This window comes from Drosophila simulans, chromosome 2L (assembly GCF_016746395.2).
Source record: "Drosophila simulans strain w501 chromosome 2L, Prin_Dsim_3.1, whole genome shotgun sequence".
NCBI classification, from domain to species: domain Eukaryota; kingdom Metazoa; phylum Arthropoda; class Insecta; order Diptera; family Drosophilidae; genus Drosophila; species Drosophila simulans.
The window spans coordinates 3,037,684-3,058,001 of NC_052520.2; the positions used below are offsets into that span (position 1 = coordinate 3,037,684).

At 48.3% G+C, this 20,318-nt stretch overlaps 5 protein-coding genes and 1 non-coding gene across 6 annotated transcripts; 5 read left to right on the top strand and 1 right to left on the bottom strand.

Annotated features, from left to right (window-relative positions):
* The first annotated feature begins 27 nt into the window (after window positions 1-27).
* Window positions 28-1,400, top strand: LOC6730809. Its single transcript, XM_016179467.3, has one exon. The coding sequence runs from the start codon at window positions 193-195 to the stop codon at window positions 1,285-1,287; it is 1,095 nt and encodes a 364-aa protein (XP_016023239.1). The 5' UTR covers window positions 28-192; the 3' UTR covers window positions 1,288-1,400.
* LOC6730810 (protein cornichon homolog 4) lies at window positions 1,311-2,462 on the bottom strand. The gene is made up of 3 exons (XM_002077942.4): window positions 2,242-2,462; window positions 1,867-2,189; window positions 1,311-1,802 (listed from the first exon to the last, which is right to left on the bottom strand). Exons 1-3 carry the CDS (start codon window positions 2,317-2,319, stop codon window positions 1,730-1,732), a joined length of 474 nt encoding a protein of 157 aa, XP_002077978.1. The 5' UTR covers window positions 2,320-2,462; the 3' UTR covers window positions 1,311-1,729.
* A 234-nt stretch (window positions 2,463-2,696) lies between these two features.
* Window positions 2,697-4,234, top strand: LOC6730811 (reticulon-4-interacting protein 1 homolog, mitochondrial). The gene is made up of 3 exons (XM_002077943.4): window positions 2,697-3,343; window positions 3,395-4,000; window positions 4,056-4,234. Exons 1-3 carry the CDS (start codon window positions 2,831-2,833, stop codon window positions 4,176-4,178), a joined length of 1,242 nt encoding a protein of 413 aa, XP_002077979.2. The 5' UTR covers window positions 2,697-2,830; the 3' UTR covers window positions 4,179-4,234.
* A 1,399-nt stretch (window positions 4,235-5,633) lies between these two features.
* On the top strand, window positions 5,634-6,309 carry LOC6730812. The gene is made up of 2 exons (XM_002077944.4): window positions 5,634-5,844; window positions 5,897-6,309. The coding sequence occupies exons 1-2, from the start codon at window positions 5,778-5,780 to the stop codon at window positions 6,241-6,243; spliced, it is 414 nt and encodes a 137-aa protein (XP_002077980.2). The 5' UTR covers window positions 5,634-5,777; the 3' UTR covers window positions 6,244-6,309.
* Window positions 6,310-6,451: 142 nt separating this feature from the next.
* On the top strand, window positions 6,452-19,753 carry LOC6730816 (fatty acid synthase). The gene is made up of 7 exons (XM_016179469.3): window positions 6,452-6,877; window positions 8,502-8,713; window positions 9,828-11,305; window positions 12,245-17,473; window positions 17,536-17,631; window positions 18,032-18,175; window positions 18,248-19,753. Exons 2-7 carry the CDS (start codon window positions 8,542-8,544, stop codon window positions 18,356-18,358), a joined length of 7,230 nt encoding a protein of 2,409 aa, XP_016023241.1. The 5' UTR covers window positions 6,452-6,877; window positions 8,502-8,541; the 3' UTR covers window positions 18,359-19,753.
* On the top strand, window positions 11,591-11,709 carry LOC120284266. The gene has a single exon (XR_005543499.1). It is a non-coding gene; the product is annotated as a U5 spliceosomal RNA (small nuclear RNA).
* Window positions 19,754-20,318: the final 565 nt, after the last annotated feature.

A 20,318-nucleotide genomic window follows, 5' to 3' on the forward strand; every position in this document is an offset into this window, starting at 1 on the left:
TTTCCAGAAATACCCTTTTTAACCAGATTAACATAACTGACAATGTAAATATCGCCTAAAACGTACACTTTATTCGTCACCATTTGAAACATTCATATCACCCTTTCACAACACTACTTGCTTTTAGCAGCTGTTCAAAAACAGTCCAATAGGAGAACAGCAGCGAATTCGCAAAAGATTCCGACTTCAACAATGAGCTTTATTGACCAAGAAGTCACGGAGTTCCGAGCAAAATGTGAGAAGCAGGTGCCGCACACGAAGATCATTATTTGCTCCAACTCCCTGATCCGGGTTGACATATACCCGGAGCGGCCGAATCGCTCGATGACTATGTGCCTTCGATTTCCAGAAAACTACCCGCAGAGCACCCAAATTCTGGTGGAGCTGAAGAGTCGTGTGTACTCCGAAATGCTTCTGACGGAGCTTACCCGGCTGATCGACGACTATGCCAGGGATTTCCTCGGGAAGCCACAGGCACTGCAAGTGCTGGCCTTCGCCCAACAGTATTTAACTGATAATCCGCTGTGCGTGTGCTTGGAGGAGATCAAGCAGCTGAGAGCGGACATCAAGACTGGAGGCACGGAGAGCCAGTTGAAGCTGAAGCAGAAAAACAAAAGCGTAGAGCTGGTCGCCAAGGGCGGACGCTACACCTACAGAGTAACCGCTGTTGTTCCGGACAGCTATCCCATGCAGAGTGTGGAACTGCGCGGCCAAGATTCCAATCTCCCAGCCGTGCTCGTGCGTTACCTAAACGGCCAGTCGAAGGAGATAGCCCGGCAGTGCGTGGAGCCGCCGATCCGTATGAGCAAGGAGGCTCTAGCCAATTTTCGGCCTGTTAGGAGTCTGCAACGCTCGCTGAAGTTCTGCCTGGAGGCCACCCGTGACTTTCACACAGAACGTTGTCCCATATGTGATAGTACCGTGCTACCCGAGTACCCAGAGGACATAGAAAAGGATGACAATGCGGACTTCTTCATCGAGCGTGTCTACTGTGGTCATCTCTTTCACCAGGGCTGCCTTAAGAAATACCTGTCAGAGCCTCCGTTTCCAAAGGGCGGCAAATTATGTCCCGCCGCGCGCCGTCATCCTCGTTCCGATGCCCAGACCTATATGGGCAGGTCACAGGGAGGAGGAGCCAACGTTTCAAAAACTCCGGAGGACACTGTGTGCGGAATCAAGCTGGCTCACGATCGCTGGGTGGTCAGCGTAAAGACCGCGGAGGCGCGCTGGGCCCAGAAACAGGCTCGCCAAAGAGAACTGGAGGAGGTTGTCGACTTTTTGCAATAACAGAGGATCGACTCAAGAACAGCTTACTGTGTATGGTTATGTATTTTGTGATTTCTATTCGAATACGCTTATATTGCTAAAGATTAAATAAATAAAGTGAAGATGAAGTGCGACTAGGTTGGTTTGGGCAAGTGTTTCGTCTATCCTGTTAACGCGATTGACACACTGCGGTGTTACAGTCTTTTTTAATGATTTAAAAAAAAAATAATAAATTAACTAGTCTAAGGAAAATTGTCAATCCATTTTGGGTTTAGGTTGTGAGAAGCAGTCAAATGCTCTAATCAAATTCTGCGAAAGTATTCGAGGATACTTGTTTTGTTAGATGTACGCCTAAGTTTTAGTTACAGAATTTCAGATAGAAACTATAACCAGACTTTGTAGTTCGGCCTAGGATGAAGAAATTTGCTGGAAGCCCTTTGGTGCAGGCTTATTTGGCTAAACTTCAGAAATCCGTTACTATTTCGTCGTCCTCATAACGCTTGATGGGATCTCCCTTGATTAGTGACGAAATAAGGCTGTAAAGACAAGGATCAGATAACTTCGTAGAGATGAACATGCAGTTTTCAACTTCTAACTCACCAGTACAACCCCACGAAGAACATAACGAAGTAGTAGCCCAGATAAATCATACAATTTCTCAGGTGGACCTTCAGCAATCCCCGACTGTGTATGTCCACCGGATCGTAGACACCCAGGCTATCGCGCCGCTGGCGATGCAGCTCGTAGAACAGCCAAATAACCATCGGCAGGTTCAGGAGGAACATCACCCAGTGGCCTCCGAGTAGCAAAAGGACACAGAGCAGGGCGTGGGATCCGAACTTGGGTATTACCCAGAAGTTGAGGCGTCGGCAGCACTCCTGGGCATTAAGATAGTCACACTCCAGGTCAGCCAGTGTCAGGACCTAAAAAATTGTACTTTCAGAATGTTTCTCTTCAATGGAAAACCACACTCACATAGTAAATCAGGAGTAGGAGAATTGCTCCGTAGACCAACAGGGTGATACAGAAGGTGGCTGTTTCGGGCAGAAACATTATTGCACTATAAATTCGCTTTTCACTTAAAAATACGATGTTTTCCTATGCTATTTACAAAACTTGCAGCATTTCGCGTTTGATTTGTTTTTAATTAAGAAATTGTTCTAAATATTCCATACTGCGTTTTGCGAAAGAGTGCTGTAAAGCGATTTTTTAAGTTAGCAACCCCTAAATACCTCACTACTCTCAAAGAAATTAAATTGGTGTTCTATATAATGCATTTAGGTTGTACTCTTATTACCCAAGCCATGGTTACATACTAACATAGACCGTTTGCCAACTATCTTTGTATGTAGTTATAAAACCCTAGTGTTTAGTTTGTTTAACCATTGATTGGTCGATTTGAACGGTCGATAACAAAAACTAGGTATCGGCTCTGCGCGATTATTGTTGACATAATATCAGCTGTTTGGCCAGCAAACAAAAACAAAACAAAATAAGGAACATATTTTCTTCAGCAATATCTCTAATTTTTAATTCTTATTGCGTTTTTATCGAAAACCCGCTGATGACGGCAGTCGGCGTTAATTCGATCCTCTGCCTGAGGCAGTTAGTCCGCCTAAACAGACGGCAGTTTTCAGCCCGTGCGGAATCCGTGCTTTCCGGCTCACAAACAAATGACCCGGCAGCGCCACCACCGACATCGAAATCCGCGGACAAAATGCGCGGATGGCAGCTGCATAACTACGGCGATATAGACGAGCTGCAGCTCTCTGACATGCTAAAGATACCCCAGATCCGTAGTTCCAACGAGTGTTTGGTACGCATCAGGGCGACGGCAGTAAACCCCATCGACCTGGCTATGCTCCGTGGTTACGGGGCCACAGTGCTAAACAAGATGCGCTGCCAGCCTGGCGACGGCATCGAGTTTCCACTTATCTTGGGCCGCGAGTTCTGCGGTGAGCTGGTGCAGACGGGAATGGGTGTTTCGCTGCCTCTGGGATCGCGCGTCTGGGGAGTGGTACCCCTACAGGCCACCATTGGCTCGCATGCGGAGTACGTAGCTGTTCCTTCATACTGTGTAAGTAGTTGAACTACTTACAAGGTCTTTCAAGTAACTTGTAGTCCATAGCTTGCTCCTGCACCCAAAGAACTGGATGACAGCGAGGCCGCCAGTGTGTTGTATGCCGGATTGACGGCTTGGTCGGGTCTGTACATAACCGGAGGCCTTGGTGGTCCTTGTGGAGCCACAACTGCTTCCGGTGGAGGTGCCCACAAGCGGGTCCTAGTCCTTGGCGGCTCCGGTGGCGTTGGCACATTGGCAATACAAATCCTCAAGTCCCAGAAAGTACAAGTTTTGGCAACCTGCAGCGAAAATGCCATTGAAATGGTTCGCAATCTGGGAGCCGATTTAGTGGTCGACTACAACAACCCGCAGGCCATGGAGGAGCTGTGCAAATACGCACCCTATGACATTGTGCTGGACTGCGCTGGACAAGGAGGTCAGAAGGCTGCGGAATCGAAGTTTGACTTTCGCCAGTACATCACCTTCTCATCTCCGTTGCTGGCCAACATCGACAAACAGGGACTGGGAGTGGGAGCGCTTAAGAATGTGTTCGATCTTTTCCAGACCAACGTAAGGTCCGTCACGCAGCGCGGAGGCCTTGTCAAATGGGGCTTCTTTAGTCCCGCCCCCCAGGGAATTCAATTCCTACAGAAACTAGTGGAGCAGCGAAAGGTAAGAGTTGTTCTCCCGAGCTACTCTATAAACTAATTACATTCTTCCTTTTTAGCTGATGCCGCTGATCGATAGCAGCTACGGTTTCAGTGAGCTGCCAAAGGCCTTTGAGAAGATGAAATCCGGGCACCTCCGGGGCAAAATTGTGGTGAAGCTGCGAGAGGAAACTGGCGACTAGCAGGCTGATATTGTTGTTTCTGTTGCATTAAAGGCTTGTGTTGGTTAATTAAAACACTAGAGCAATCTACTTAGTGAAACAGTAAAACTTTGACGCCATTCCATTGCATCACTTGCGCGGGTTAAAGACTGTAGTTCCAGGCCAAGCCACTGACGCATATAAATATATTTCCTATATAAAATAATCGACGATCTGCGTGATTAGAGCGCTGGCCTCCGTCAGGGATCACCTTTAAATCACCGTGAACGTCCACGGACCTGCAGCGCCCTGTACCTGAAGGTCGTCGTGTAGCTGCAGCTTAAATGATTCAACTTCGGCAAGCATACTCCCGGTCGTGCGCCCATCGCAAACTAGTGAAATTCCGGGACCAATGTTGACGAGGCACGACACACGCCAGCGGCCTGCGAAAATTTCCGTGCGTCTAAATTTATTCCATCGCCTGGCTGGCTGGCTGCCGTGGCAGCGCCCGATAAACAGATTCCTTATCAGAGGTTGAGTGGCCGGCGGCGGGGTGATTCCGCAGCACGCGGCCAGCCCGCTCTAATCACATCGCTCACATGCGTTCGCAACGCTCCAGAGCATCGGAACACGACCAGGCCGCTATCGCCGGGGTCGAGGCTTTCCAAAAGCCAACGAAAAGCCTCTCCACCGCCGCTATCATCCGACATAGCCGGCGAAAAAAGCGAAGAATGCACGCGTCTCTGTTTTGTTTTGGTTTTTATTAATAGCTCTCAATTTGTTACCGGGCCCGTCACTCTTGATATGATTGGAGTGGTGCCAAACCGATGCTAGCCGATGAGGAAATACCCTTAAAGTAGTCACAACCAATATAGATAGTAAAATGCTCTGTTCTTTCAGGGAATAATACGCCTAAGATTCTCCTGATATTGGTTGTACCCACAACTAGAGTAGCCAAAATTGCTGAGGGAAACTTTTAGTCTGAGCTGTCGGAAGACCTTGAAATCCCAGCGCTTATCTGATGTCTGAATGAAATTAGCTATTATTGGGAAAAATTGTCAAGGCGGTAACAAACCCGAGTACTTGAGATATGTAAGCATTTAAACATAATAATATCATCCACTGAGTGAGCTTGTTGTTGCTTTGATAATGGAACTTGTCAACGTGTTTACGATGTGCACAATTGGGTTTCCTTACGCAATAATATTATTTGTTGGGGTAGCGCCAGGATGATGGGTAGGAAGTGTGTACTTTCAAGTACCCGAATTCATCTATTAATGATGACCCATTCCGATATTAAACCGAAATTGGAGCAACGTCGCGGTTCTTATGGCATTCTTTCGGAAATTATTTGCATACGATTAAGAGTATTAGGGTTTCGTTAGCACGCATTTCTTTCGTCTAGTGTATTAATTTGATTTAATTTTGTATTTTAAACAGTGAAACGGGCGAATCAAAGCAGCCGTCTGACACTTAAGTACTTTCGATCAAGGATGCGTGGTGTTTTAAATAAGTTCCCAGTCCAAGAAACCTTCACAGGGCCAACACAAAAAAATTATTCTACTCAATATATTGGATCTATTTGGATCGGCACACAAACACTCCTCTTTTGAGACTACGAGTTGTAAACCCAAATTTTTAATGGATAAACATGAACCTACGTTGCTGCCGTTTATTATGGACATGCTAAGTCGCGAGCCGCAAATGTGTAAGTGATTTAATGGAGCTTTCGATTAAAGAATAACTTTCCAAATTTTCAGGCTCTTCTGTGGACGACTTGGTTGAGAACATCAAGGACGTTATGCTCGAGGAGCACGTCAGAGCCTTCGGGAGCCTCAAGCGTGCGGTGGAGTTTGCCCTGGAGTTGGGCGTCAACCTGGGCATCATCTCGCTGGCCGCTAGGAAGGTCCGCATTCCCCCTACTTATCGCAGATGTACACACAAGACTAAGGTGCCCGTGAGCAACAGGATCCCTGTCCGCTTGGGACGCCAGCTGGTCAAGCAGCGGATGGCGATGATCTCGGCAACCAAGCTGGCGGCCAAGAAGCGGTCAGGAGGACGCCTAAAAAGGGCCAAGAAGACTGCTGGGGTAGCGCCAAAGAAGTAACTTGGGGACAAACCATGGCTATCTCTGTTCCGTCCAATAAATAATACAATTGCGAATGGCTTGCAACCCCCGGCGTGTTATTGAACCAGACGGGCGGGCTGTGGAGCAACTGGGTTAACTAGGCGTAGTCGGCTGCGATGCGCACACTTGGACTAATTACCAGGGCAGGGGCACGGAAAAATGAAAACCAAATGGATACACCTGTCCTGCTCGACGTCGCATTTTCTATTTCATTTGGTCGAAGTTAGAGGCGCGTTTTGCATAGAAATGAATAATTCAGCGCGCCTGGTTGCCATAATGAGATCGGTGGGTTTTCTATATGCTATGGTTACGGGGAAATTAAAATGCGCCATCGGGTGGCCACCGCCGTCCCCGGACCCCGCAAACCGGATATATATAAGGAATCCGGCGAGTGCAGCCCTTGTTCAGTCTGTCTGCGCAACAAGTCGGATCTATACGTGCCCACCAAAAGGATATACAACCACAGCCAACTAGAAGGACCTACTAGCCCAACCGACATCCTGGTTGTCCCGCAAAACACACGGCACATTCGAAAAGGATACGCGATCAGTGAACCCAAGTGAATAAGGTGCCGTCCAAAAACGATACGATCCGAATTAGTGGCATACGAAATGTGAGTCATGTGAAGTGTACCAAAGAAGTGGCGTGTTCTAAAATGCGAGCTATATTTTTTTCCCGAGAAAAGCGAATTGTTAAAACCAAGACGTAATTCCCCCAGCCAGGATAACACGCCATACAAATCGAATCCACGAAACTGAAGTTCCCAATAGTCAGGCTACTTATCTTTAATTCAAAGAATTTCGTCAAGTGTCTAATGAGAATGGTGTAGTGTTTCAATTAACCGAACGTGGGCTCCCTAATCGAAAAATGCCAATGAATTGTGAATGCTAATAGGAGAATATATTAAACCATATGTATGTGTCCTTTGGTTTTTATTTTTTGTGAAATAAGGATTCGAAATATTTTAAAACCAATTAAAGCCTTTAAAAAATTCACAAAAACCCATGGATTACCAAAAAATCGAACTCTTAGGATATTACGAATCCTTTGGATTTATTTTTTGTGAAATAAGGACTCGAAATATTTTGAAACCAATCAAAGCCTGTAAAAATTGCCAAAAACCCATGGATTACCAAAAAATCGAACTCCTAGGATATTAGGAATCCTTAAACATATAAAAAGTGGCAAGAAACATTTCTAAAAAGTGAGAAACCGTTGAAGATCATAAAAGATTCTGCCCCTACAATCGCAATTACTTCTCAAAACGCTTTAAATCTGTATTCCGGTAACCTTTGAACCCAGCAAAGCGAACATTCAGTACGTTGTGTCCATTGTGTGAGTTCTGGCACGCGTCGCCTTCGCTGATTGGAGTGTTGAGTCCCCATATTGGGGGAATATTCTATCAGGAGCTTATCGGATCTCTGCCCCTCTGCGTCCACGTCCGCGATCCCGACCCGTTGCAGTGCACGCAGTCGAGAGCTGGACGACTATCTCGAGAGCCGACTCCCGTAACTTGGCAACAGGGAACCCAGTGACCCGCACCCGGCTCCCTGCTCCCTGCTCGCTGGCTCCAGGTTGGATTCTACTGAGTGTTGGAATCGTACGATCCGTTTCCGTAGTGTTGATGGGGAAGGAAAGGTGACTCCGGTGCAGTGCTTCCTTATCAGCAGGGCGACAATATTCATTAAACCAAGTGGTCTGAATCGCTGCGATCTCGAGCATATTACTCATGATTTGCCGATTGAGCACTTTCTAATGGTGCACCTTATCTATGCACTTCAGTAGATCGCCTCTGAAATGATAGTCATATGAAGTGCAGGCCACTGAAATTCCACAAACTCACACTCCACCCATATTATAGATAGATAGATTAATTTGTTTGTACCCATTTCTACAAAATCGACCAAATCATAAAACAATAGCTTTATCAGCTAACAGTGTTTTTTTTTTTTTACTCTAAGGTGACCAATTTCTTGTGATGGAAATGTTGTTTACATGCTGATAGTAAGAGTCCGATTAAGTTGAATCGAGTTGTTGGAAATTCTAAAACATATTCAAGGTTAAATTTGTAGTTGAAAATAACAAATTTTCTATGCCTTGCTGGCATTTAGATATAGATATGAATTACTAAGTGCGAAATGGATTTGTATATGCTCAAAACTATTCCTTTTAATCATGGATGCTATAAGGTCACGTATTGTGGATATTTACCCAGGGTTCTTTTGCGATATTTCTAGATCCTCATACAGACTGAGCCAGAACAAAAGAAACGTCAAAATGCCGAGCAGGAAGAAAGCCCAGGCGGATTCGGCCGCTGGTGAGGATGGGGACATTGTGATCTCGGGACTTTCCGGGAAGCTGCCGGAGAGCAGCAACATCGAGGAGTTCAAGTACAACCTGCTCAATGGCATCGACATGGTCACAGATGAGCCGCGCCGTTGGGAGGCAGGCAAGTACCAAGCATAGATCACATTAATAAATGGAATTTTTGGGGGAGTGGAAACAAAATGCAAACTTATGGGAAAAATACAATAAATTCAATGGGTCTCTTCATCAAAATATGGCCAAAAAAGGTCCCAGAGCTGAGGGAATTACTGTTTTATGCAGCTAATTAACTGATGTAACCACCCATATCACTTTTTGCTAATTTTCGAAATTTCACTTTTTGACTTATTTTCGCATTTTTGATAAGGGGTACCATCATCAAATTTTGCGAAAAATTTCAAAATTTAAAAATTTCAAGGCTTAAACACAGATCGATAGTAAATTTTATTACGAATTCAGGGAGCTATGATACTCCACTCTTGCATCATTTTTTAGATAGTTATAGACAAAATATTGATTATTTATATAAAAAAATCGGGATGACATCTTTTGGAAAAAGTACTATAGTTTTCGAGCTGTTTTCTAAGCACAATTTGACCAAAAACCCAGATCGCAGAGCTAAAGTTGGATTGTTTTGTGCATTTAATAAACAGAGCTAATTATACTTAATCCCACGACAATATTTGATAATGGATTAATAGTGGACTGTTTTGTACAGCTTTTTAATAGAGGTAGTTATCCTTATGCCTATGAGAATGTTATATCAAGAAATTAAAAGAGAACAATATACTTTCGATCGGGTGCTCCATTGGCCAAGCAAGGCATAACACTATCGCTTGAGTCTCCCCTCGTTTGAAAGCAAGCCGCTCTAGAGGCGCTCAAGTGGGTGACTCATAGCACACATCCACCCCTCTTAGTTCGCTTTCGCGATCATATTTTCGAGCGCCCTCGTTTTCCTTCAGGCGCCCAAGTAATTCCCAACTGGTTATGCCAATACAACGTAGAGTCCCCATCGAGTGTAGGGGATCATTTTATCTATCTCGATCGCCGCTTCAGTTGTGGAGCGAGAGCTTACGCAATGGAGCGGAGTGATGAGTAGTTATCCGAGGCAATTTTTTTAGTGCCTGGCCGCGAAATGCTGCCGGGCCGTTAGAAATGAATATGAAACCATCTAACGAACACGTTACTAAGACTTTAAATGCGATTTTAATGTTAAAACTTGCATCAAACACTAAAAGGCATCTATGGACTTCCCGAGCGTATGGCCAAAATGAAAGACTCCGATCTGGAGAAGTTCGACGACAAGTTCTTCAGCGTCCACCAGAAGCAGGCGGAGCTGATGGACCCCTGCATGCGGATGCTGCTGGAGCTGACCCACGAGGCGATCATCGATGCAGGCATCAATCCCGCACAGCTGCGCGGCAGCCGGACGGGCGTTTACATAGGCCTGTCCTTTGTGGAGACGGAGCACGAGATCCCCAACATGGAGCCGAGCAGTATCAACGGCTACTGCCTGACGGGCTGTGCGCGTGCCATGTTCGCCAATCGCATCTCCTACACGTTCGACTTCAAGGGGCCCAGCTTCATCGTGGACACCGCCTGCTCCAGCTCGCTGGTGGCACTCAACCACGCCTTCGCGGACATGCGGGCGGGTCGCTGTGATTACGCCCTGGTGGCGGGTGTGAATCTCATCCTAAAACCCATCTTTGCCCTCCAGTTCCTCAGGCTGGGTATCGTGAGCCACGACGGCGCCTGCAAGACCTTCGATGCGGCGGCCAACGGCTATGCCCGGGCGGACACCTGCGCCGTTGTGCTGCTCCAGAGGCGTAAGGAGGCCAAGCGGGTGTACGCCAGCATCCTGAATGTGCGCACCAATACGGACGGATTCAAGGAGCAGGGCGTTACCTTCCCAGACGGCCGCATGCAGCAGGCCCTGCTGGAGGAGACCTACAGCGAGATCGGCCTCAATCCGGACGAGGTGGTCTACGTGGAGGCACACGGCAGCGGCACACCGGTGGGCGATGACCAGGAAGCCAACATGCTGAGCAACTTCTTCTGCCGCCCCTCGCGACCCACTCCGCTGCTCATTGGCTCAGTGAAGTCGAATATGGGCCACGCGGAGCCAGCCTCGGGAGTGAGTGCCCTGGCCAAGATGATCATCGCCATGGAGGAGGGCATTATTCCGAAGAATCTGCACTATCGCACGCCCAATCCTTCGGTTCCGGCTCTGGTCGAGGGTAAGCTTAAGGTGGTGGATCGCAATCTTCCCTGGCAGGGTGGCATTGTGGGTCTAAACTCCTTCGGCTTTGGAGGAGCCAATGCCCATGTGGTACTAAAGTCCCACACTAAAGCCAAAGAGCCTAAGGCATGCCCGAAGGCTGGGGAAGCCGAACAGTCCCTGAGGCTAGTTACCTGTTCCGGCCGCACGGAGGATGCAGTGCATCAGTTGCTGAAAGTGGCCACCGAGCAGAGGCACGATCAGGAGCTGCTGACCCTTATCAATGACATCCACTCGCATCCTATTCCCCTGCATCCGTTCAGGGGATACGCAGTCCTCGGAACCAGCGGGTGCGTTAAGGAGGAGGTGCTGCCCTACGAGGAGGAGGAGCGACCCATCTGGTTCGTCTACGCCGGCATGGGCAGTCAATGGGCCAGCATGGCCAAGGATCTCATGCAGCTGGAGGTGTTCCGGAACTCCATACAGCACTGCGCCGAGGTAAGTTCCATTATTATTATTTTAAGTGCATCGCAATTCGCTTTATTGTATAAAATAATATATTCCTTAATGGTTTATGAGATAAAATCATGCTTCGATCGGACAACTTAATTGTTTTCGAAAAAGATCCCTTAGTATTTCTATCGAGTTTCTTACCTGGAGTGCCAACCCTCTTCCATTAGCATTGCCTACCTTCGGGTCGTACCTTTCGATTTCTCGTCCCCTAGAATTCCCAAAAAGTTCTATCACAGAACGAGTCTAGGGATCCTTGGCAGGAGCTGAAAGTTACTCTGGTTTCTCTTCAATTGTCGAATAAATCTTTCGCCTTTTACTAAAGATTTCCGTGGAGAGGAACACTCTAATGAGTCTAAACACAATTTTTGCTTAGAGCCCCGATGGCGTTTGCCTTTGGGGCCATAAATAATACATTTTATACCCGAAATATCCCATTTATATTCTTTCATTCTCTTCTTTCGTTATTATATTGTAATATGTTTTGATCGAAGGCAAATAAAGATCACACTTCACTTGCACCATGACTAAAATTGTTAATGCACTGTCGTTGAAAATGTGATTATAATTTGTGTGATAAATTCAACTTTATAACTCTACTACATTGGACAAACGTAATGCAACTTGCTATTAATTAATAAATAAAAAAAGATATTTTAACTTGGCTAGACAAACAACAACTGGCTTAATTCTACGTAGACACCCAAGTAACCTTGAAAATATAAAAGCTTTTGCTACGTAGTGCCAGCCTTATCGCTTATAATGCAGCTTATTATACATAAAATACTATTTATTTATAAGCCAACCTATCCATTTGACATCTCTTTAACTTTTGCAAGATTTTAAAAGTCGTTTCTCATCTTTAATACTTTTATAGATTTGTATATACTATGCATATAATTGTTTCTCTGTCATAATCTTTTTTAGGTTCTGGCCCAGGTGGACTTTGATCTTATAGACGTGCTTACCCGTTCCACTGAGCGGACCTTTGACAACATGCTGTACTCCTTCGTCTCCGTGTCCGCCGTGCAGGTGGCTTTGACGGATCTTCTTCGGGTGCTGGACATACGGCCAGATGGAATCATTGGCCATTCGGCTGGTGAGCTGGGGGCAGCCTACATGGACGGATGTCTAACGGCGGAGCAAACAGTGCTGGCCGCCTACTGGCGCGGCAGGAGCGTCCTGGACACTCCGGACTTGCCGCGCGGAAAGATGGCTGCTGTAGGTTTGAGCTGGGAGCAGATCGGATCACAGATCCCTAAGGATTGCTATCCGGTGTGTCACAACAGTGATGACAATTGCACGGTATCTGGGCCACCGGCATCCATGGACGCGATGATAGAGGACCTCACGGCAAAGGGAATTTTCGTGAGGGAGGTTGGCTCTGGAGGCTATGCCTTCCACAGTCCGTACATTGAAGGAGCGGCTCCCATGCTGCGTAGCAGTCTGGAGCGACTGATCACGGAGCCCAAGAAGAAGAGTATTCGATGGCTTAGTACTAGTGTGAAAGAAGCGGAGTGGGAGTCGGATAAGAACCACCTGGCATCGGCTGGCTACTTTATAAACAACCTCATATCCCCCGTGCTCTTTCACCAAGCCGTCAAGCGGATTCCCCAAAACGCTCTCATCGTGGAGATCGCACCCCATGGACTTTTCAGGGCGATTCTCCGATCCTTAAGTCCGCAGATTAGCTATGTGAGTCTGATGCAGCGAGGTCATGCCAATAACTTTGAGTTCTTGCTGAGCCAGTTGGGCAGACTCTACGCTGCCGGAGGGCAGCCGCAGATCCTGAAGATCTTCCCTTCGATCCCCTATCCCGTTTCACGTGGCACTCCCATGCTGGGCTCCTTGGTGGGCTGGGATCACTCACAGAAATGGAACTATCCCAAGTTCAAGGGCGGCCGACAGGCGGGACAGCTCAGTGTGGAGCTGGATTTGGGCAAGGAGGATAACGCCTATCTAGCGGGGCACACGATCGACGGCAGAGTCTTGTTCCCGGCAACCGGCTACATGACCCTGGCCTGGATGAGTATGGCCCAACAGCAGGGGTTGGATTACTTGCGCACGCCCGTGCTATTCGAGGATGTGGTCTTCCATCGGGCCACGATCCTCAGCGTGGGCACTGTGGTAAAACTAACACTCAGCTTCTTTCCGGGCAGCAGCTCCTTTGAAATCTGTGAAGGCACCAGCCTGGTGGCATCTGGCAAGATCCGTCTGGTGAGCAATGTGCAGCAGGAGCAGCTTCAGCTGTCATCTCTACCGGGAATAGCCGGCTCGAACAAACTGAGCACCAAGGACATTTACAAGGAGCTAAGACTTAGAGGCTACGACTACACTGGTGTTTTCCAGGGCATTTTGGAGTCGGATATTTCGGCGGTGACGGGTCAGCTGCAGTGGGCGGACAATTGGATCAGTTTTATGGACACCATGCTGCAGTTTCGCATCCTAAGCAATGATATCCGAGAACTGTACGTGCCCACGGGAATAGAGAGGGCGCTGATAGACCCTCTCAAGCACCTGGAGCTGGCTAAGAAGCACCAACAGAAGCTAACTGTCAACTGGCATCGCAACATTTCCGTAGTCAAGTGCGGTGGAGTGGAGATACACAAGATGAAGACCGCCCAGACCCAGAGGCGTTCTGGTGGCCAATCTCCACCCAGCTTGGAGCGCTATAGATTCTGGCCTCATTACCAGCACTTGGGTCAGCGGGAGGAGCAGGAAAAGTCAAGGAGCACAGCTCTAGCGGTGGCCATTCAATTGATCATCGAGAACAGCGGTGGAGCTGTAAAGCTCAAGGGCGTTGAACTGGCTGGATCCCGGTCCACTTTGGATGCGCTGAGTGCTGTCCACCTTCTCGAGCTGATCGAAAGGGAACCGATTCTGGTGGGTGACATGGCGGTGGTTACCAGCTCCTCCAATGAATCCGAACTGGGTGAGCAGCTCAAGGAGCACGGTATTCGGGTGATAGCCAAGGATATCACAGCTGGTGCAGTGGAGCAGCAATGCCATTTCGTATACTCTGTGAATATGCTAGCCCAGAACTCTGTCAAGGATCTGCAGCACTGCTTGGATAGTCTCAAGACCGATTCGGGATTCCTGCTCCTGGAGGAAGCAGCCAGCCGGTATAACATTATAGGAAAGGAGAAGTTGAACAAACTTATGCTGGTTCCCGTTTTGGAGCAGTTCTTCGGTACAGACCGAGTGCTTGTCCTGGTCAGAAAACTATCGAAGGTGCAGTCCAGCCAAGCCCTGACCCTTCACCTCACCAATAAACAGTTCAAGTGGGTCAACGAGCTAAAGAACTCTTTTGCCAAGGCCCAAGCTGAAGAGAAGAACCTCTACTTGGTGGCCCAGGGTGATCCCAATTCAGGAGCTCTGGGCTTGATGAACTGCCTGAAGAGGGAAGCTGGAGGGCATTTCCTACGGCTATACCTTATTCTGGATGAAGGTGTGCCCCAGTTCTCCCTGGACGATCCCTTCTACGCCGCACAGTTGGCCAAGGATATGGTCATCAATGTGTACAGGAATGGAAGCTGGGGTAGCTACCGTCACCTGAAGATGGAATCCCGCGCGCCCATGCTGCCAGTGGAGCAGGCGTATGTAAACACCCTGGTCAAGGGGGATCTCTCATCACTTCGCTGGATCGAGAGTCCTCGTTCCAGTCCCATCCAGTCGCAATTGGAGCCCTGCACCGTTTACTATGCTCCGCTCAATTTCCGGGATGTAATGTTGGCCTCCGGTAAACTGGGAGTGGATGCTCTGCCTGGGGATTTGGCCTACCAGGACTGCGTTCTTGGTCTGGAATTCGCAGGCAGGGATTCGTGTGGCCGTCGTGTAATGGCAATGGTTACTGCCAAATCTTTGGCCACCAACTGCTTGGCCAACAGGAATCTCCTCTGGGAAGTCCCATCTAAGTGGACCATGGAGCAGGCTTCGACCGTTCCGTGTGTTTATGCCACCGTTTATTACGCTTTGGTGGTCAGGGGTCAAATGAAGGAGGGTGAAAAGATCCTCATCCACGCCGGCTCTGGAGGAGTTGGTCAGGCGGCAATTTCGGTGGCTCTGGCTCACGGACTGACTGTCTTCACCACTGTGGGCAGCAAGGAGAAGCGGGAGTTCCTGCTGAAGCGATTCCCCAAGCTGAAGGCTAAGAATATTGGCAATTCGCGAGACACCTCCTTCGAGCAATTAATCATGAGCGAAACCCACGGAAATGGAGTGGAACTTGTGCTGAACTCTCTCTCCGAGGAGAAGCTGCAAGCCTCCATCCGCTGTCTGGCTCTGAATGGCCGCTTCCTGGAGATCGGCAAGTTTGACTTGAGCAACAACACTCCGTTAGGGATGTCGGTGTTCCTCAAGAACACCTCCTTCCACGGAATCCTTCTGGACAGCGTGATGGAAGGGGAGGAGGACATGCAGCTAATGGTGGCCAAGTTGGTGGCGGAGGGTATCAAGAGTGGAGCAGTGCAGCCGCTGCCTACCACAGTCTTTGCAGAGCAGGAGATCGAGAAGGCGTTCCGTTTCATGGCGTCCGGCAAACATATTGGCAAGGTGGTGATCAAGGTACGTTTGGAGGAGGAACAGCAGGCGGCTCTCCCGCGACTTAGGCAAATTCAGGCCATACCGCGCTCCTACATGCACCCAGAGAAGAGCTACATCTTGGTGGGGGGACTTGGGGGATTCGGTCTGGAGCTGGCCAACTGGCTAGTTTCCAGAGGAGCCCGCTTTCTGGTTCTGAGCTCTCGCTCTGGGGTGAAGAGCGGCTACCAGGCCCTGATGATTCGTCGCTGGCACGACCGTGGAGTCCAGGTTCAGATCGATACCAACGATGTGACCACCGCTGTCGGCTGTCAGAGACTCCTAGAGGTTAGTAATAAGTTGGCCCTGGTTGGAGGCATCTTCAACCTGGCGGCAGTGCTACGGGATGGACTGATCGAAGATCAAAGCCCGAAGAACTTTGAAAAGGTAAGTGCACCGAAGCTAATGGCCACCATACACCTGGACAAGATCTCCCGGGAAATTTGTCCTGCACTGGAGTACTTCGTGTGCTTCTCCAGCTTGTCCTGCGGCAGGGGAAACATGGGACAGACCAACTACGGACTGGCGAACTCCACGATGGAAAGGATCTGCGAGCAGCGGCAGGAATATGGTTATCCGGGCACAGCGATTCAATGGGGAGCCATTGGGGACACCGGACTGATCATCGAGCACATGGGCAACAACGAAACAGTTGTGGGTGGTACTCTGCCGCAGCGGATGAACAGCTGTCTGGAGACCCTGGACCTGTTCCTGCAGCAGCCCCATCCCGTCATGGCCTCCATGGTGGTGGCAGAGAAGCGCAAGACGGAGCAGGCCAACCGCCTGAGCTTGATAGCCACGATCGCGAATATCATGGGACTTAGGGATGTGAAGAGTGTTTCCGACAAGACCACCCTCTTCGACCTGGGCATGGACTCGCTGATGAGCACAGAGATCAAGCAGACGCTGGAGCGTCACTTTGACTTGGTGCTGAGCGCCCAGGAGATCCGCCAGCTGACCTTTAGCGCCCTGCGCCAGATAGACGCCCAGGAACCGCCCTCCGCTTCAGTCTCATCGCCCTCAGCCTCTTCCAACCTATCCAGGATTAAGGAGGAGGCTTGTGTGGAGGTTCAGCCCCAGAGCGATGAGACGCGCAAGGTATTCGCCAAGGAAGTATTACCCCAGGAGGTGATGGTGCGCCTTCGGTCAAAGGCGCCCGTGGCCAGCGAGGATCCAGCTGTTTTCTTCCTGGCTCCCATCGAGGGATTCACAATAGCCGTGGAGGCGCTGGCCGCCTCGCTCACCTGCCCCGCCTACGGGCTGCAGTGCACCGAGCAAGTGCCCCTAGACTCCATTGAGGCCTGTGCCGCCTACTATCTTCGCCAGATCCAGAAGCTCCAGCCCCTCGGACCCTACCACATCGTGGGCTACTCCTACGGCTGCCTGCTCGCCCACGCCATTGCTGTGGCGCTGGAGCAGCGCCGCTTCGGGGTCAAGGTCATCATGCTGGACGGAGCGCCCACCATGGCCAGCGGTTATGTCCAGGAGGCCAAGAAGCAGACGGACGACCTCAACCGGCAGCAGTCCATGACGTTGGCCTACTTTGGTGCTCTGCTCGCCGACGTGGACTACAACCAGGTGGGGCTCCTTGTTGTGCTTGATCCTATGAATCGTTGTTATAAATATATTGATCCTTACAGCTCCTGCAACTCCTCGATGGAGTCCAGTCATGGCCCTCCAAGCTCGACAAGCTAGCAGACACTCTGGCTGGTTACACGCAGCAAACCAGAGAAGTGGTGGGTCTCTAGCGATTCTAATTACAATATTGCTTGATAATATATGTGTCAATTAGATTTCCAAACCACCGTAAAAGGGCAAGCATTTGTTGAACATCTATCTATTTGATTGATGATTAAGTACTGGCTTAACTATAGTACTTGTAGACTAAGTTGATGCATTTGCTTGCACTTATGGGTGTGTTTATACTTTCAAGTAGTATTTATTACCGGGAGTCACTGCACAAGTGTGTACTTTTTAACAGACGGGAAAAAGTGCCTGAATAAATGCCGGGCAAATAGTTCGTGTATTATTATGGTGCATATTCTTCGCAATTAGCTTGAGGCACTTAAAAACATATTGTTGCATTATATTGTGCTTATAGACCTAACCTACCATATTATTTGAACATCGTCACAGATCAAGAAGGCCGCCTGCATGTTCAAACAGAAGCTCCTACTTTCTGAGAGCTACAAGGGCGCCAAGCAGCTCCACAGCGACGTGGTCTTGATCAAGTCGGCCGAGCACAATGCGATTATGGCCCAGGACTATGGCCTCAAGGAGGTAAGTGCCTAACAAATCGATCAATCTATCTACAGCATTATCTAATGACTATTTCCCCTTCAATCCTTGCAGATTTGCAGTGCCCAGATCGACATGCATGTGGTGGAGGGCACACACAGGACCTTCCTCAAGGAGCCGCACACTCTGCAGATCATCGAGCGCGTCCTGCGGAAGCGTCCCTAGTGGAAGTGAAGTAGTTCCTACGATTATGCTGATGAATTATCCTGTAGAACTTAATGTACATATACCCTAACCATACAATACACGTAGCAATCGCGCATTGATTGTTTAAGAATAATGAACGCATTTAGTACGGTCGAACTTCACTAATCAGAACATTGTCTAATACAAGATAATTTTCCAAATTTATACTATCGCGAGGCATTTCACAAAGTAATTGGCTTATAAAACGATCGGAGAAGTTCGCTCGTGTTTCCAGTTTTACTCGCGTGGTACTCGCATGATTTCCACGATGAATCACTGCGATCCGAACATTCTGACCCGTGCTGGCTGGCTTTATTGACCCGACTTCGGCGTACCTTTCCATAATTGATAATGCCGCCCACTCTATCGCGACAGTGATCTTGCCAGACGATTAATAATCGGCGCAAAAGTGGTCCGACTATGGCGGGCAAATCAAAATTTCTACATCTCCGTCACGCACACAACAGCTGACCACTTATCGCTGTTAATGCGAATTTAAGCGCCGCACAGAGTCCAGCAACTATAACAGAGGTTTACGCCAATAACAGTGGCTTTATTAAGACGAATTAAAAACACCCTACTGCGGAATAAATGTTCGGCAGTCTGCTTAAACTAGGACCTGCTGCTTTTTGAAATAATAATTAATTTAATTCGGCTAATTAAATAATAATTTTCTTTTTAAACACTATCAATTATTATTTATACGTATTTTCATTGAACCCACATATAGTTTTCTAAATGCTATAAATATTAAAAAACCTACAACCTAATTAATCTATAACCAATCACTTTAAAGCTTAATAAGCGAAATGTACAAGTAACAGATTTCAGGTAGATTGTGGATGATCGAATGAAACCGTAGATCCGTGAGTAGATCGTAAACAGCGGCTTATCAATAAGGTCTACAAGGTAAGGTCGAGGATGACAGCCCAAGCGGCGGACCGAATTCGAAGTACCCTCTGTAGGGGAAGGGCATCCTGCTACGGTTAACTTTTAACAGCGCGGGAGAGAGCAGCGCAGCGTAAAGCTCTCCAAAAGCTCTTCTTGGAGGCGGCGGGCGTCATATAAAAAGGCCGGCGCTCACCTGATTCTCGCATTTCCGTTCGTCGCAGCATTCCGTCGTTGTCGTGGTTTTACAAGCCGGTACGCTACGTTTGAATCCCAAAGAACTAACTGTGTGTGGCAGAATAATTTGCAAAAAATAATAGCTACTAACTAAGCTATTAACGGCAGCTAACGGAGAACTTCGAGTCGAAAGCAACTTCAGTTTCTGGATTATAACGGTTTCCCCACTCAGTCAGGACCAACTGTAAAGGAACACCCTCGAATCCGAATTCGAATCCTCCGCGCAGCCCTCCGCCCGCTCCACTCCAAGAACTCGAAAAACAGCTGTCGAGGAATCGCCTGATTTCTAGGTATGTACAAAAAATGGCAGCCGCAGGAATAAAACAGCCCCTGTTCGAATGTGTGTGTGTGCGCTGGTGTGCTGAAGAGAAAATGAAAACGAAATTTTCGCTGGACAAAAAGTGAATTGCTAACGAAACAAAATAAGAAAAAGCAGAAACAACGGAAAAGTGTGAAAAAAATAGGAGAAAAATGGTTAGATCGAGCGTCTCCAAGTGATCATTCGTCAAGTCGGCTAAAAATACGAATTACTAAGCTCGCACTTGCCCTCCAGTGCTTTTGACCTTTAGGACCCTTAGAAGTGTTGTTCTACTACTCCAAACGCCCCCCAAAACAGCAGTTCCTGCTGCGCTGAGACACCAAATTACACGCTAATTGCAAGTTGTGGGGGTGGCGGTGTGGGGAAGTCCAAGTCCCAGTCTCCTCGCGTCTGCCGTTATAAGAAGTGCTCCATATAGTAGGGGCTTCGCGATAGGGTTTCCCTTTCTAATTGCCACGCAGGAGCTGGTTTATTTCTACGATTTCCTTGGCAGAC

Coding starts and splice junctions, on each gene's coding strand:
- LOC6730809 (XM_016179467.3), top strand. CDS start 193: ATGAGCTTTATTGACCAAGAAGTCACGGAGTTCCGAGCAAAATGTGAG.
- LOC6730810 (XM_002077942.4), bottom strand. CDS start 2,319: ATGTTTCTGCCCGAAACAGCCACCTTCTGTATCACCCTGTTGGTCTAC. Junction 2,190..2,241: donor TCCTACTCCTGATTTACTAT/GTGAGTGTGGTT, acceptor ACAATTTTTTAG/GTCCTGACACTGGCTGACCT. Junction 1,803..1,866: donor TTCTTCGTGGGGTTGTACTG/GTGAGTTAGAAG, acceptor TTGTCTTTACAG/CCTTATTTCGTCACTAATCA.
- LOC6730811 (XM_002077943.4), top strand. CDS start 2,831: ATGACGGCAGTCGGCGTTAATTCGATCCTCTGCCTGAGGCAGTTAGTC. Junction 3,344..3,394: donor TAGCTGTTCCTTCATACTGT/GTAAGTAGTTGA, acceptor TGTAGTCCATAG/CTTGCTCCTGCACCCAAAGA. Junction 4,001..4,055: donor AACTAGTGGAGCAGCGAAAG/GTAAGAGTTGTT, acceptor CTTCCTTTTTAG/CTGATGCCGCTGATCGATAG.
- LOC6730812 (XM_002077944.4), top strand. CDS start 5,778: ATGGATAAACATGAACCTACGTTGCTGCCGTTTATTATGGACATGCTA. Junction 5,845..5,896: donor AAGTCGCGAGCCGCAAATGT/GTAAGTGATTTA, acceptor CCAAATTTTCAG/GCTCTTCTGTGGACGACTTG.
- LOC6730816 (XM_016179469.3), top strand. CDS start 8,542: ATGCCGAGCAGGAAGAAAGCCCAGGCGGATTCGGCCGCTGGTGAGGAT. Junction 17,474..17,535: donor CCGACGTGGACTACAACCAG/GTGGGGCTCCTT, acceptor TGATCCTTACAG/CTCCTGCAACTCCTCGATGG. Junction 18,176..18,247: donor AGGACTATGGCCTCAAGGAG/GTAAGTGCCTAA, acceptor CAATCCTTGCAG/ATTTGCAGTGCCCAGATCGA.